The sequence below is a fragment of the Patella vulgata genome, chromosome 6 (genome assembly GCF_932274485.2).
Source record: "Patella vulgata chromosome 6, xgPatVulg1.2, whole genome shotgun sequence".
NCBI lineage: Eukaryota > Metazoa > Mollusca > Gastropoda > Patellidae > Patella > Patella vulgata.
Genome location: NC_065884.2, coordinates 14,545,818 through 14,562,187, shown reverse-complemented (window position 1 = coordinate 14,562,187; position 16,370 = coordinate 14,545,818). Strand labels below are relative to the sequence as shown.

Here is a 16,370-nt window from a genome sequence, read left to right as displayed (position 1 = left end):
TGGCATTTTCCATCTTGGCTTCCCTTTGTCAGTGGGGCAGGATGGAGGGCCTGGCAAGGACAGCGTCGATTTGTTCAGATGAAACCAAAAAATGATGTTCCGTGTACACATTGGCATGCACATAAAAGAACCCTTGACAGTTGGAATTTGATGTAAAAGTAGCCCGTAGTGCTGCTGTCTGTCAAAAATTTCCCTAATAGAACACTGCATGGCATATTCTCATCTTCATTAACCCAGTCGGAATAGAATGGTAGGACGTAAAACCCTATTTCATTTTCTCTAAGTGTACAAAAATGGCACACTTCACCCCACAACTAAGTCAGAAAATATACTTCCTCACACCAAAGTAGAAAAATATCCTTCCTCATTCATAGATGAAAGATTTTATTTCTCTTATTAAGTGATGACAATATCCTTCCTCAACGCCCCATCCAAACGAGGAACATAATATCTGTTGTCATGGTCGAAAGATGAAGAAATTTTTCAAAGAGTTAAAGGGAAATTTTTTATTTTTATTTCATATACCTTTTCTTCCTCACATTGTACCTATTTTTCCTCAATATTTATTGGCACAAGTTGTATAATATACGCCCCTCATAAAATTACGAGGATTAAAGGGAATATTGACAAAAAGTTGATATTGCGAACAAGTGGGATATATTATGGGGTTTTTTTTGCGGGTGGGGGGGTGGTAAGGGAAATATAATGTAATTTATTGATTTTGGTGCATTAATAGTTGTGTCCATACACCTGCCTATCCTTCCGTTCATGATTCAAAATTACATAACAAACATTTAATTTATCATTTTCTATGTATGGCGTCGTTCACGCCATCCACCCAGTTCCTTGGGTTATTCGTTTAAATTGAAGTTTTGAAATTTTGTGATGGTCCATTAATTATCTATTTTGTTATTATTCTTTGACTTTTTATCTACAGTTAATACTGTATGCCGGTCCAAATACAAACTCGAAGAAAATAGCAGAATATGGTGGTAATACATTTGGTTTTGGTAGCAGAAGTGTTTTAGGTTCTGGTTGGCCTAAAGATTTAGTCAAGGTAAAATTTTATAGCTAGTGTTTCTGTTTTTGACAATTAAAAAAGCTTTTAAACATTTGTTATATCTTCGATGTTGTGGTATATTTCCATTTTATCTTGTTATACTCATGAACTAAATTGGTTGTTGAAAGGTGCCCAACAATAATGCTATATCATGAATATCAATATTGACATATCTTTATTAGGATGGCTCAGTTCTGTTCAATATTTATGAAGCCAGATTGAATTGAAATTTTCGACATCCTCTGCATACTTTATAACCCGATTGAATCCAACCTGGGAGGTTATGTACTGTTGATATCTGGTTGTGTTTTCTTAATTACATGTTAAATAGTATACATTTTAACGTGGATTAATTTGTGAAACATTAGATATTGTATGAAAAGGGCTGGCTTTAAACATGTGCACAATGATATATTACATATTTGATATGCTGAATAGTTAGCACGTATCATAACGCCTGTCATTGTGTAGGGTCGCTGGTCCAACCTCATGGGTTTTCTCCGGGTTCTCCGGTTTCCTCCCACTGCTAAAGACCCCTACGCGCAAGCGAATTATTGAAATAAGATTAAACCATATGTTAGTCCCTAAATGACCTAGTTTGTGTCAAGTGGACGTTAAACCCCATTTCTCTCTCGCTCTCTCTCTTTTGATGGAGATACAGTGATGTTCTGTTTGAAATGTATTATCTATTTGATATTTTTGATAAAACTGGTTGATGGTGATACAGTGATGATCTCGTTTGATATGTGTTATTATTTGATATTTTTGAAACAGGTTGATGGAGATACAGTAACGTTCTCGTTTGATATGTGTTATTATTTGATATTTTTGAAACAGGTTGATGGAGATACAGTGACGTTCTCGTTTGAGATGAGAAGTGGTAGAGAACATAATACACCTGATAAAGCTATGTGGGGTTTTCTTGCTACTGTACATGCCCAGGTCAGTTTATTTTTACTGATATTCAACTGACACTGTTGTGACTTTTGGGAGAGCATGATATGAAAATAAAGTGAAGTGGTGTTTGACCTGATCCATTTCATCACCAGCTGGACTAATGAAAATGGGTATACCCCAATCAGTGTACTATGAGGGACATTTTGCCTGGACAGTGGAACTATGACCTACTCTAATTTCAGATTCCAATTGTCAAGGGTTCTTTTAGGTGTGTGCAAATGATTACACAGGACCTCAGTTTTTCGTTCCGCCACAAGACTAGACGCTTTTCCTTGCTAGGTCCCCTGTTCTGCACCTCCAACAAGGAGAAGCCATGCCGACACCGGGAGCAAAATGTATCAAAGCTTTCATTTGACAGACATTTCATTTCCTGATATCCATTGTTCAAAGTACTTTGTGGCACAGGGTGAGATTGTAAATTTACTACAGAGTTAAAGTTGGTAGTATTTATCTTAGTTGGCCTGATAATATATATACACTTCCATAATGCATTCATTGACATATATGGAGGGGGGAGGGGCACAATTGCCTGTCTGGAATGTTCCAAGTTGCAATCAAATGTCACTGAATTGATTTTATTTCAGCTGTAGTAATTAGTACATGACTTTTTTTTTGCCCAAAAGTCTTGTGTTTATTCCATTCACGCCTTTTGATGAAATGAGAGAATTCATTTCTGGATTGTTCTATCGAGTATGCCCTTTTTACGCTCCACTAATTACCTGTCACCGACTTCTACAATATTTTCATATGTATGTGTTTTTACATTATCTCCAGGAATCTGTGGAGGAAGTCGGAGGAGGTCTTCCATTCCTGGCTGATCTAGCCCTAGGTTTATCTGTTTTATCATGTATGATGTTACAAATTATGTTTGATGGTCCAGAAAAAACAGAGGTGGAAATAACCTGTCAACATTTATTTAAAAGTAAAATATTACAAAGGTATGTTTCTACCAGTAATCAATAAATAGAATACATTGAATATTTTAACATAAGATACAATTTTATAAATACACAATAAGAGAATTTATTACTATGCAATGTTTCATCTTTATCGAGCAAATGATACAAATATGTTGCTGAAATGAAATGAAATGGGGTTTAACGTCCTACCCTTCTGCTCCTAACCTGGGCTAATGAAGACGGGCATACGCCATACATGCGCTATGAGGGAAATTTTGCCCGGGCAGCGGCGCTACGGCCTACTCTTATATCGAATTCCAACTGCCAAGGGATCTTTTACGTGCACGCCAATGTGTACACGGGACCTCATTTTTGCGTCCCATCCGAACGACTAGACAGCTGTCCTTGTCAGGCCCTCCGTCCTGCATCTCTGACAAGGGGAAACCACGCCGGAAAATCAGGATAAATTTTCTCAGCCAATGCAGAGTCGAACACCCGACCTCCAGGCTAGCAAGCCAGCATCTTACCCACTTAGCCATGTGATCCCCAAATATGTTGCTGGTAGACAAATATATACAGAATACATCTAAATCAATATACCCCATATACAATATCAATACACACATTTGTTATACACAAGATCAACATATCCATTTGCTATACACAAGACCAAAACACACATTATTTTATATACACAAAATCAATACACATTTAGCATTCACAATATCAATACACATTTCTTATACACAAGATCAAATCACATTTAGTATACACAATATCAATACACATTTCTTATACACAAGATCAAATCACATTTAGTATACACAAGATCAATACTCATTTAGTATACACAAGATCAATACACATTTAGCATACCCAAGATCATTACAGGTCTCTTAGACACATGATCAATATATATTTGTTATTGACAGATCAATATACATATTGAAAGATTGGTTTTACACAAGATCAATATACAGTATCAATAAATAAAATACAAGATCAATACACACAGGGTAGTACACAAGATCAAAATAATTGTTTATTTGTTGTGTTTTAGATGTGTTTGGCAATCAGAACCTGAAATAACCAAATCAACAGAAAAGAGTAAAAAGAAAGCTGGAAGTAAAGCTGCGTTTAGTCCCGTTCTAGCTAGAATTAAATTACCCACCGATTTAATGGATGGTTTACGTAAACTTTCTAAACGACAGACACCTAGAGTTCGACCTAGTATAAAGTATGTATAAATTATTTTTAACATTTAAACTTAAAAATAAATTTGAATAATTTGGTAACTAATAATAACATACGTAATATACACATTTGATTTTAAGTTTATCAGGATCTTAATACTTAGCCTTGTGTTTGGCTGTGAGCTATGTTTGTTTTTTCTCTTAAATTTTCAAAACTTTAAATTCTGCAGCCAAAAATTTTTTAAAAGAGCAAACAACTGTTGTTTGTTTTCAGTAAGAAGCGAAGTTTTCATAATTCATCTTAAACAACTAAAATTTAAATTGATGTTGCCTTAATTTATAATAATATATACTTGTGGAGAATTTATACAACCATTATCAATATTATTATATATTTGTAGAGAATTAAATATAACCATTGTTACAAGTAATAATAGAATTATATATTTGTAGAGAAGTCTTAGAACCATTGTTATTGATAATAATATATAAGTAATACCATAATAGAATTATATATTTGTAGAGAATTAATAGAACCGTTTGTATTGATAGCAATACATATTTGCAGAGAAGTAATAATATATATTTCTAGAAAAGTAATAATATTATTATATATTTTTCGAGAAGTAAAAATATTATTATATATTTCTCGAGAAGTAAAAATATTATTATATATTTGTAGAGAAGTAAAAAATAATATTATATATTTGTAGAGAAGTAATAATGATGATATATATATTTGTTGTGAAGTAATAATGATGATATATATATATGTAGAGAAGTAATAATGATGATATATATATTTGTAGAGAAGTAATAATGATATATATTTGTAGAGAAGTAATCCAACCATTAATACTAGAAGAGATGATAATGTCAGCTGTGGTGAAGCATCTGTCACTAGTGGAAGCTTTACGTTCATTACCCGATATACAGAAACATGAAACAGATGAATTTTGGTTATTATCATCAGTTGTTGATGAAGTCTTCAGAAGATTTGATGCTTTAATTAGACAATTACAGGTACAGTTTAAATTTTAATTCAGTTACATTAGCAAAAACCATGAAAGTATTATCCGGCCTGGTTCATCTTTTTAATGGTGCAGGATTGAGGACATGTCAAAGAAAAAAGTCTAGTCTTTCTGATCGTATTTAAAACTGAGATCCACACATTGGTGTGACCGTAAAAGAACCCTTGTTTGTTGGACTTTGATTAAAGTAGGCTGTTCAGACAAGATTTATCTCATAGCACACTGCAGGGTGTATGCCCATCTCCATGAGACAAACTAGTGCTGAAGAGTAGGAACATATTTCATTTCATTAAATATATTTCATTTGTAAGTAATCAGTACCAGATCCAGGTAAATTAGTAAAGTGCTTTAGTTCGCACTAATGAGAATTGGATTATTAACAGACAAGCCATTTAGTGTTAACTTGAAATCATCAAGCCCTTGGTTTTCCCAACATAGATGACATTTGAATATTTAACATATATTTATTATTAACACTGTTTGATATATATTACTAGACATTGGCTGATTTAGAACAGAGATGGTTTAATGAAGTAGAAGAACACAGACAAGAAAAGAATCCATCTTTTACACCCTATTTTACAGATTATCATCTACATGAGGTAAGTTTATTTATTCCACGGCTTGATCAAATACGAATATTATCTGTTTAAAACATAGACATCATGTGTTTTTTTTTTTTAAAACAATATTTTTATTCAGGGTGTCTGAATGGGATTGGGTAGCAAGCTTAGCATAAGTAAAACCCCTCTCCCTATTCTGTGTTTAAAGAGTTATACTAAACAAAATTTCACCGGTCCAACATCATGGGTTTTCTCATGGTCCTTCAGTTTCCTATCACTGCTAAAACCCCCTATGCTCAAGCAAATTATTGAAATAAAATTATTGAACCATATGTTAGTCCCGAGTGGTCGTTGAACCCAATTTATCTCTCTTTTCCTAACCCAAATTTAGATCAGTAAACATCCAGTTATCCAGTAGTTGTGCCTTTTGTAATTATAAATTTGTCAGATTTAATTATTTTTGTGTTTCTATGGAATCCAATTTGATTTGTTGCTTAGTTTTAAATATTGATATATTTCAGTTAAAACATAAAGAATTGACAATGTTATGTTTTCTAAAAGAAGTAGCTCTTGATACAGAAGATACCGAAAGAGCTGTGAAAACTTTACGGTAAGACTGTCTTATGTTAGAACTTGTTTGAATTTTAACAATATTTCTCCAAAATTCACATCAAGGCATACTAATAAACAATGAAGGGGGAATTTTTTATGGTGTAAGGGTAATAATTTCACCTATGTCATCCTCTAGATAGAATAGTCAATTCTTTTAGAAAGAGGAATTTTCGGGGTTTTGTCTTGAGCAAAGATTACTTATTATCTAAGAATTTGAATTCTGGTGATAGCCGAGAAAGGTTTGCAGGTTTTTCCCTTGTCAGTGATGCAGGATGAAGGGTCTGGCAAGGAAAAGCTTCTAATTGTTCAGATGGATAAAAACCCAAATCAAAATAGGAGTAGGCAGTTTACATTTGTCTGGGCAAGATTGCCCTAATAGCACACTTCACTATTTTGATTGGTGTAGAAACCTTGAGAGTGAAACAAAAGGGGCACTATGTTGCAGAAAATATGAATATTTGTTTTAATTAATGATCAGAGCATGAAAATTCATTTTAGACTTCCTTCAAAATGAGTGTTATAAATTTGTATTTTTAGGGTGATGTAGAGAATAATTGTAAATTTTTCAGTGAAAAGTTTAACAGTGATGTAGAGAATATTTGTATATTTTTTAGTGAAAAGTTTAACAGTGATGTAGAGAATATTTGTATATTTTTCAGTGAAAAGTTTAACAGTGATGTAGAGAATATTTGTATGTTTTTCTGTGAAATGTTTAACTTTGATGTAGAGAATATTTGTATATTTTTCAGTGAAATGTTTTGTAGAGAATATTTGTATGTTTTTCAGTGAAAAGTTTAACGGTGATGTAGAGAATATTTGTATATTTTTCAGTGAAAAGTTTAACAGTGATGTAGAGAATAGTGATAAAGAAAGTATAAAATCCATGTATAAAACTAAACAGATAGTAGAGGGGATATTATCACGATTAGATCTACTGTTACATGTTAATATATCATTTGTTACCAGTGCTACTACAATGACTAGAACAGCTTCTAACTATGCTAATAATACCAGAGAAGGTTTGTACAGTCAATAGATTTCATTTTATTAGTAGACTTTTAATAGTAAGTGCAGGGGGCCCACACAGAAACAGTTGATCAAGACATACTAGGACATATTTGTGATTGGACATTTGCCAAATTGTGCAGGACATGTCCGGCATATATGGCTGAAACAGCATCCATGGAAAGGACACAAACAACTCAAACAACGAACATATCAAATCAAGTTGATTTAATCTGGTTTCTAGCCATAAGAGTCACTGTGCTAAACAGTAAGTTGTAGTAAGTTAAAAAAAACTGTGATCTTCATCTATATATTATTTAGGGAGAGGGGTTTTATATAGGCTTAGTCTGTTCCCAAATCCCATTCAGTCATCCTGAATAAAAATATTGTTTAAAAAAAAAACTTCATCAATTTAGAAAAATTATTATTTCATTATGAGTAAACATAGGATGATAAATGAAAGTAGCTCTGGTTTATTTACAGGAATAATGGCCCGATCTGATACTGATATGTTACGACCAGGTTCAGTATTAGGTAGAAGTATGTCAGCTCCATCTGGTGTAGAAGATGATACATTCCTGGAAGTAATGAGGTTGCAAAGGTAAGCTATCGACGAAAACTATTATCAGAGTTGGTGCCGTCCGGAAGCCACTGTCCTTTCTGTTTCACCTTCAGAGGACACTTCACTATTGATTAGTATGTTGTGGGTTAGGGCATTTCACTCTTCACTATTATGCTGTGGGTTAGGATACTTCACTCTTGACTAGTAGATTGTAGACCAAGACGAACTTTCAGAAATTTTTCAAGCAGGATTCCATCAGGTCTGGAATAATGTATGTGGCGCTGACAAGGAAAGTGTTGCGAGTCGTTCATATAGTATTAAAAAACGAGGTTTGCAAACTACAATAATATGAAAGATGAATTTCTAATAGGAAAATCGGTCCCAAAATTTGTTCAAAGATGCTGAATTAAAATTTCATTGATGTATGCTAATGCTGCTTGCTTTGTAATAAGCCTTTCACCTTGTTCTTGTTTTAAATCCGATTGAATCTAATCTGTGAAATTATCTAGCGTTGATATTTTGATTTTGTTTTCTTAATTAAATGTTAAATAATCAATCCGAGTACATATTAGCATCGATTAAGCCGTGAGAAATTTGATATTTTAGAAATGAAATATAATAATAGAAGATTGTTGGATAGAGATATTGTATGAATGATAAAACTACTGTTATATGTATTTTAGACGTCGTCAGTTATGTAAACGTGATGTAGGATCTATATTACAAGATTTAGTAGATGAAGATGGACGTGATATGCCACCACATGTAGCTTTAGTTGATCAACTTTTCTCATTCATTGGTAGTGCTCCAGAAACATCGGTAAGTACATATGGTTATCTATTATTCTATGTAGGTATACGTGTATGGTAGATGAATACTTATTTATATACAGTATAACAACTGATGAAAACGCTTGAGAAAGAGCAAACAGGGGATCACGTGGCTAAGTGGGTAAGACGCTAGCTCGCTAGCCTGGAGGTCGGGTGTTCGATCCCTGCATTGGCCGAGAAAGTTCATCCAGATTTTCCGGCGTGGTTCTCCCTTGTCAGTGATGCAGGATGGAGGGGCTGACAAGGAAAGCTGTCTAGTCGTTCGGATGGGACGAAAAACCGAGGTCCCGTGTACACATTGGCGTGCACGTAAAAGATCCCTTGGCAGTTGGAATTCGATATAAGAGTAGGCCGTAGTGCCGCTGCCCGGGCAAAATTTCCCTCATAGCACACTGTATGGCGTATGCCCGTCTTCATTAGCCCAGGTTAGGAGCAGAACAGTAGGACGTTAAACCCCATTTCATTTCATTTCATTTCAAAGAGCAAACAGGTAGAGTATGATTTGATGCATATCAGAATTAAGTAAAAGTGGTAGATTTATCATATTTTTTATTTATTTATATATTTATTTTCTGTAAACATAGAAGTTTATATATTTATTTTCTTGTAATTTATCTACTTTAAGATATATTTCTGTATATGTACATGTTTACGGGATTGAATTTCCTATTCCTCTCCTGCAGTAGACACTATAGAAAATTGCACATAAAAAATATTATGAAATTACACTGAATCCGAATGTCAAAGTTCAAAATTTTGCCGTTTAGCGCCGAGGTTTGATGTGTGTCGTTCAAAAGAGCAGTTGAACACCCAATAATGCCACATTTTAGGAGTTCACATAGCTTTTAAAATTTTGTGTATGAACCTCAAGGATGGTATCTATTGTCTAAAGAAATGGAGTGTAAATATTTTTTCTTAATTCCATAGTGTTTTTAGAGTGGGAAACTGATTTATAACAATTTGCTCTGTCGTGACAATGTATGTGAAGTAATTCCTGCTTGAGTTTCAAACTTGTATTAAATGACCACCAACTGTACAACACCATTTTTGTAAACACTACCCGATTGCATATTCTGTTGATTTAAATGTAACAGGAAAATAACATATGTCTCATTGATAAATTTGTCTTTCAGGTATCGTGTGAACATTTTTTGAAAGCTGCTAAAGTACGATGGAAGAGAGGTAACTCTAGAAAGAATGCTCTGATCTCCATGAAAGAATTATTGACATCAGCATCCCGTGTTCCAGGGTCATCGTACCTGCTTTCATCAATTACATCAGTCTTAAAACATGGTCCAAAGTAAGTATGATTGTCATAAGATCTTCTTCACACAAAATCGTGAAGGAGCCGCTGTGGTTCAGTGAGTAAGACGCTGGCTCACTAAACAGGAGACCTCACGTTCGATCCCGGTGTTTGCCGTGCAGGAATGTGGGCTTGACAAGGACAGTGTCTTGTAGTTCAGATGGTACGAAAAACCAAGGTCCCATATAGACATTGCCGACCAGTTGGAATTCGTTATAAGAGTAGTTAGTAGCGCCTCTGTTTGGGCAAAATATCCTGATGTATCACTGAATGGCGTACACCTGTCTTCTTCAGGACGTTAAACCACATTTCATTTCATTACATTTACTAATATTATAAGAGCCAGGAGTTAAATACACCATAGCTATCACTGTTCATAGATGGAATTATTGTTGATTATTTCCAGGGTAGAAGAATTAACTTGTGGTGGTTTAGTAAATGTAATACAAGATGCCTATGCTGAAACAGTTACATCAGTTGTACAGTTAGCATCTAAACATCCTATAGCTGGCTGTAATAGTGTTGTATTACTCTGTACTGTACCTTATACCAGGTAATTTATAATCAAGTCTTATATTCTCATAGAGCGTTTCAGATTCTGAACCAGGGTCCTCATTCACGAAAACCTAAACTGAAATATTTTAAGGAGCAGACATCTCATTAGTTGAGGGTTAACATCTTAGTACAAATTTGAGTTCTTAGCCAATGAAAGGTTAGAGTTATTAAAATATTGAAGTTTTCATGATTAAGGCCCCAGGGTTCTTGTTTCCTTCATATTTGCCAATCTTGACTGACTTTTGGTGTAGTTGACTGGCTGGAGAACTTACACGCCATACAATTAAACATTTTAAAGGATTTATCCTTAAAACACAGTTCAATACAGTGGAAATTCTAGTTTTTATGTGTAATAATATGTAAAAATATATTTTTTTGAAAAACATATTTTGCTAGTCTTAGGTGAACAAAATATGTAAACAGTTGACTGACTGGCAAAATTTTTATTTTCTAATATTTCCATATTATTTGTTAACAGAGCAGAGGAAAAGTGTTTAGTAAGATCTGGATTAGTTCATTTATTAGATCAACTGTGTGGATTGGCCAATCGTAGTACAGACCTACAATCACCTGATACCCAGACGATACATCAAAAAGTCTCGTTATTAGCATGGGCAGGATTTAGGGTATTAGCTAGCAGATGTGTTACATGGGAAACAGAAGAAGGTTAGTACTTTGTGTATATATATTGTATAGTTTGTTATCTAACACAGGTTAAGGCAGGGACACATCATTTTAGTGAAACCCTTTAATATTTGTTGTTTATTTCTTGCTATGTTGGTAGTTTGTATCTTCTCCGCAGGTTTTTTTTTAGCGGTTTTGTTTGTGTGTAGTGCAGTCCTCCTGTACTACTATTGTGTATATAGAGAGAAATGGGGTTTAATGTCCACTCAACACAAACTAGGTCATTTCAGGACAAACGATTTGACTCAATGACTGGCCTTATGATCTATATGTAAAGCGTAAATGTCAAACCATTTATTTATTTATTACAGGTGTATTAGAAGATGATTTAGATCATTCCGGATTAGCATGTCAAGTTTCCATATTATTAACACATTATTTAACACGTGTAACAGAGAATACAGGTAATGAAGCTGCTGGGACGGAGGCCTTACAGGAAGTTCTAGCATTACTTAATAGTTTATCAAGGTATGTCAAATCTTCCCTCTTGCTACCTTTTAAATGTCAAGTTAGTATCAAGAATCGTGAATGTCAAGAATCGTGAATGTCAAATTTCAGATTGTATCTACTGTTTTATTGATCCAGGAATCACATGTATTTGTGGATATAGTATTTTCATTCACACATTTAATAGATATGGCCCCCCATATCATCCTGATACATGATTGTGCTAATCCTGATACATCATTGTATTAATCCTGATAAATGGTTGTGTTAATGATAATACAATAAAAATATGTACATTTATAGGGTGTTAGAACTCCACACATTGGGGCATGCTCACAGCGCACAATCCTTATACATGGTTGTGTTAATGCTGATAGATGTTTGTTGTTAATCCTGATAAATGTTTGTGTTAATCCTGATAAATGTTTGTGTTAGTCTATAATTATCTAATGAAATGAAGAATTCATTGTTAATTATTCTATATTGCAGAAGTCGTATGGGAAAAGCTATATTATCTCAACCAGCCTGTGTTTCTAAACTACTCTCATTGTTACTAGATCAACGGTTAGTTTATTCTACATTTTCATTAAGATTTAATGACAGGTCTTGGAAATAATGGTTTTGATTGTAACAAACAAAATGAATATGTATTATAAAGTTAAAATGACTATGCATTATAAAGTTAAATAAATATGTATCACAAAGTAAAATGAATATGAATTATAAAGTTAAAATGAATATGCATTATAAATCTAAAATAAATATGCATTATAAATTTAAATTGACTATGCATCATAAATATGCAGTGTAAAGTTAAAATTAATATGCAGAAAAGGAATATGTATATTAATTAAAGCTAAAGGTTAAAATGAATATGCATTGTGAAGTTAAAATGGATATCATTATAACATTAAATGAATATGCATTGTGAAGTTAAAATGAATATGTATTAGAAATTTAAAATGGATGAAGTTAAAATGAATATATATATTTTTTTTTTTTACAGACCTTCACCTAAACTGGTGTTGATAATTTTACAGCTGTGTGGTGTAGCTTTACCATTAATGTCACCTACAGATTGTGCTAATGTTGAACTTCCTGCCTGGGGTCAACATTTGACATCTGGTCACTGGAGTAACGCCCAACCTGTTGATGATCCTCCTGCTAAAATAGTCAGTTTATTGCTGGCTAAACTTGGAGACTTCTTAGTTCCAGGTATGATGAGATTTCCTAAGGAATTTCAGAGGAAAAAAATGAAAATTGATATGCATTGCAAATAATTCACCCCTGTTTATTCACCCACTTTTCATGTGATAATATTTTGTAATTACCGCTGTCTGTCTTGTAAATGCTCTTCAAGTCAGAGATTTTATATCTTTTCTAAAACTTACTGGGATTGTTTGGTTAGTTCTAAGAAGGGACTTTATTAAAATATTAATGTTCTGCATAGTTATTGCTGCTGACCTAAATAAATTTAAAGAAGGGTTCCCGCGTACAAACTGGGTGATTTAATGGTATATATGGACTAAAAACATATTCAAACTAATTAATTTGTCATAATTTTGGTTCAAATCCTTCTCAAACATTGTAATTGCGAAGGAATGCCCTGCTATAAAAATTCGATCAAACCAGGTCATGTTTACGTCACGTGACTTACCTCTCTTGGAAGTCAGAGGAGAATTAATTGCATACATAAGACGATGTTGTCTTTAATCGCTTACTATTTTGTACACATATCGAATTCTAATTAAATTCTCGGATTATCCACTACCCGCGTCTTTTTCCGTCATTTTTAGCTCAGAAAGTGTTGTACGTCTAACTCTTCATAAAGTTTCTCAACTTGTACATCAAGCGCTCAATGTTCGCGTGTGACCTTTGACATCACGCGTGCAGAAATTCACAATCGTCGGGCTGTTGATTAGGGGAACCCTTACATTTTTGTCCTGTATACGCTCCATGAATGTTTTTCGGGGAATTCAGTATTTTTCTAGTAAGATTGGATATCTCTACTTTCCATATATACCAAAATTGCCATACTTTTATTGGAAATAACCACCCGATAAATACTTTTCTGTGAACCCATCTTTAAATCCACCTTTGAGAATTCTGCTGGTAGACCTACATGCATTGGCTGACCAAGTCATGTTTACTTACTTCAAAGTGCCTGTATAATGTGATAGTTCAATAGTCTGTGTGCTTCAGAGTCAATAAATAAAAGGAATTTAAAATTCTTCTTGAGATTAGCATATTTAGATAAATAGAATTGTTGACATCTGACTCTAAACTAAATAAATGTATAATCCTTTAGTGGCATTTAGCAATTGGAAACATAACAAAACTATACAGTTATATGGGACAACAATCACGTGCTTGATAACGATAAGAGAATACTTATCGAAACGTCGTGCTTGTGTATAATAAACCAGTGATTGTTGTCCCATATAACTGTATAGTTTTGTTAAATAAATGTAAGAGTAAATTTAATAGTCATAAAAATATATTATATATTTATTCAAAGGAGATCAAGTATTATTGTCTAGTAGGAGTCCATCACAAGAGGTAACTAGTGGAGGTCATAGTTCATCTAGTAATAAATGTGACCAATCAGAAGATAGTGATGTACAAGGTGGCCGTATTAGTGTATATTTACATAAGAAAGATGATCAAACAGCACATGATGTTATACAACCATTACTCAGGTAAGCAATACTTCTGTTTCTCCTGGGGATGTGGTTCCCCCTTGTCAGTGATGCAAGACGGAGGGTCTGACAAGGACAGCTGTCTAGTCATTCGGATGGTACGAAAAACCGAGGTCCCATGTACACATGCATGCATGTAAATGATCCCTTGACAGTTGGAATTCGATATAATATAAGAGTATGCCATAGTGCTGCTGTCCGGGCAAAATTTCCCTCATAGCACAATGTATGACGCATGTTCGTCTCCATTAGCCCCGTTCGAAGCAGAACACTAGGATGTTTTAAAAACCCCATTATTTCATTTCGTTTCATTTCATTTATTTCTGCTGGGTGGTTGGGTGGCCAAATGGTCTAAGGCGTACACTTTAGATCATAAGATGTGTCATTGAGTCAAGTGGTGTTGTTTCGATTCCAAACTTGTATGTTTAGAGGAGTAGGATCACATGTTCAACCTCGTGGGTTTTCTGAGGATTCCTCTAGTTTTCTCATACGCTCAAGTGAATAATTGAAATAAAAACTGAACCATATGTTAGTCCCAAAATGACCTAGTTTGTGTTATATGTAAAATGAGATTAAATATCCGACCTAAAGCCTGCAGCGATCTACTAAACATACCCAATCGTTTACAGCTTCCCTTGCGCGCTTACTGGTAATTTAGTTTCACAGAGTTAACAGTAATTTGTGTTTATAAGTATCCAATTAGTTGGAATTAGTGCTATAACAAGACAATTATTATTACTACCATGTATATGCAGCCATATACAAGCAATAGATATAGAATTGTGTTATATTTTAGTGTTGATGGAAGAGCTTTTAGAGGTGGTCTAGGTGCCAGTATGGAGAGAGTTTCACGAATGGATCGAGAATTAACAAAGGTTTGTTCTCATTGTATCTTTAAATTGATTTTATATTTTTATAGCGATAACTGATTTAATCTTTTCTTATATATAAAATCAATGTGGACTCATCTGACATGTAAACGTATTTGACAGTCTTTCTTGTCTTTTTAGGAGCTTTTTACATATTAATTATTTGTTGTATTACTATTTACATACTTGTGGGACTGACAAGTAAAGGGGTGTCTAGTCATTCGAATGAGACAAAAAAACATGAGGTCAACCTGTGTACATGTCAGCATGTACAAAAGAACCATTGATAGTTGGAATTCAATGAAGATTAGACAGAAATGTCACTGTCTGGGTGAAATTCTCCTCTCTAGCATAGCACACATGCTTATTAGAAAAATTTAGAGTGGTCTAAAAATGACCAAAGTATTAAATTTAATGAAATGGGGTTTAATGTCCTACTGTTCTGCTCCTGTACTGGACAAATGAAGACAGGCATATGCCATGCAGTGTGCTATGAGGGAAATTTTGCCTGGACAGTGGCACTTCGGCCCACTCTTATATTGAATTCCAACTTCCAAGTTATACACGGGACCTTGGTTTTCTATCCCATCCGCTGTCCTTATATTAAACATTACATTTGTATTTGTCAGATATGGTAAATAAGTCTTCTAATATTTGTTTATAGAGTGGTAAAACAGAAGTAGTAACAGAAGAAGCCATGACAGCTTTACGTAAAGCGTATAAATGGGCTCAGTTAGGATTAGTTTTATCAACCGGTCCACCTACAGATACAACACAAACAGATACAGTGTCAGATGGCAAGAAGAAAACTGCTACAGACGTTGTTTGTAAAGAGAAAAATCTAGAATTAGCAAAGTAGGTTTCCTTTTTTTTCTTTTTCTTCATTTTAAATCCCTTACCTTGATCATACATTTTTAGACTGTATCTTGTATCTAATTTTTTTCCCTGCTTAATCCGGAGTTGTTTATTATACATTGAATTAAGAAATCAATGGTAGATACATGTAATAAGCAGGCTTGGATTCAATCAGATTAAAAAGAGACCCATCAATAGATTTTACTCAACACTTATAGGTGACGCTAGCTTGTTTGTGTGCTTAGT

General features: G+C 33.9%; 1 protein-coding gene across 1 annotated transcript in view; it reads left to right on the top strand.

Annotated features, from left to right (window-relative positions):
* The window catches only part of LOC126824594 (probable E3 ubiquitin-protein ligase HECTD4), a 69,155-nt gene that overhangs the window by 20,583 nt on the left and 32,202 nt on the right, over positions 1-16,370 (top strand). The window contains exons 21-39 of the mRNA XM_056102038.1: positions 938-1,057; positions 1,898-2,002; positions 2,792-2,955; positions 3,977-4,153; positions 4,946-5,132; positions 5,638-5,742; positions 6,225-6,313; positions 7,147-7,334; positions 7,804-7,921; positions 8,566-8,701; positions 9,846-10,012; positions 10,422-10,568; positions 11,049-11,236; positions 11,566-11,722; positions 12,191-12,265; positions 12,708-12,916; positions 14,220-14,400; positions 15,197-15,275; positions 15,934-16,124. Of these exons, the coding sequence (XP_055958013.1) occupies positions 938-1,057; positions 1,898-2,002; positions 2,792-2,955; positions 3,977-4,153; positions 4,946-5,132; positions 5,638-5,742; positions 6,225-6,313; positions 7,147-7,334; positions 7,804-7,921; positions 8,566-8,701; positions 9,846-10,012; positions 10,422-10,568; positions 11,049-11,236; positions 11,566-11,722; positions 12,191-12,265; positions 12,708-12,916; positions 14,220-14,400; positions 15,197-15,275; positions 15,934-16,124 (2,783 nt within the window). The remainder of the gene's footprint in view (positions 1-937; positions 1,058-1,897; positions 2,003-2,791; positions 2,956-3,976; positions 4,154-4,945; positions 5,133-5,637; positions 5,743-6,224; positions 6,314-7,146; positions 7,335-7,803; positions 7,922-8,565; positions 8,702-9,845; positions 10,013-10,421; positions 10,569-11,048; positions 11,237-11,565; positions 11,723-12,190; positions 12,266-12,707; positions 12,917-14,219; positions 14,401-15,196; positions 15,276-15,933; positions 16,125-16,370) is intronic.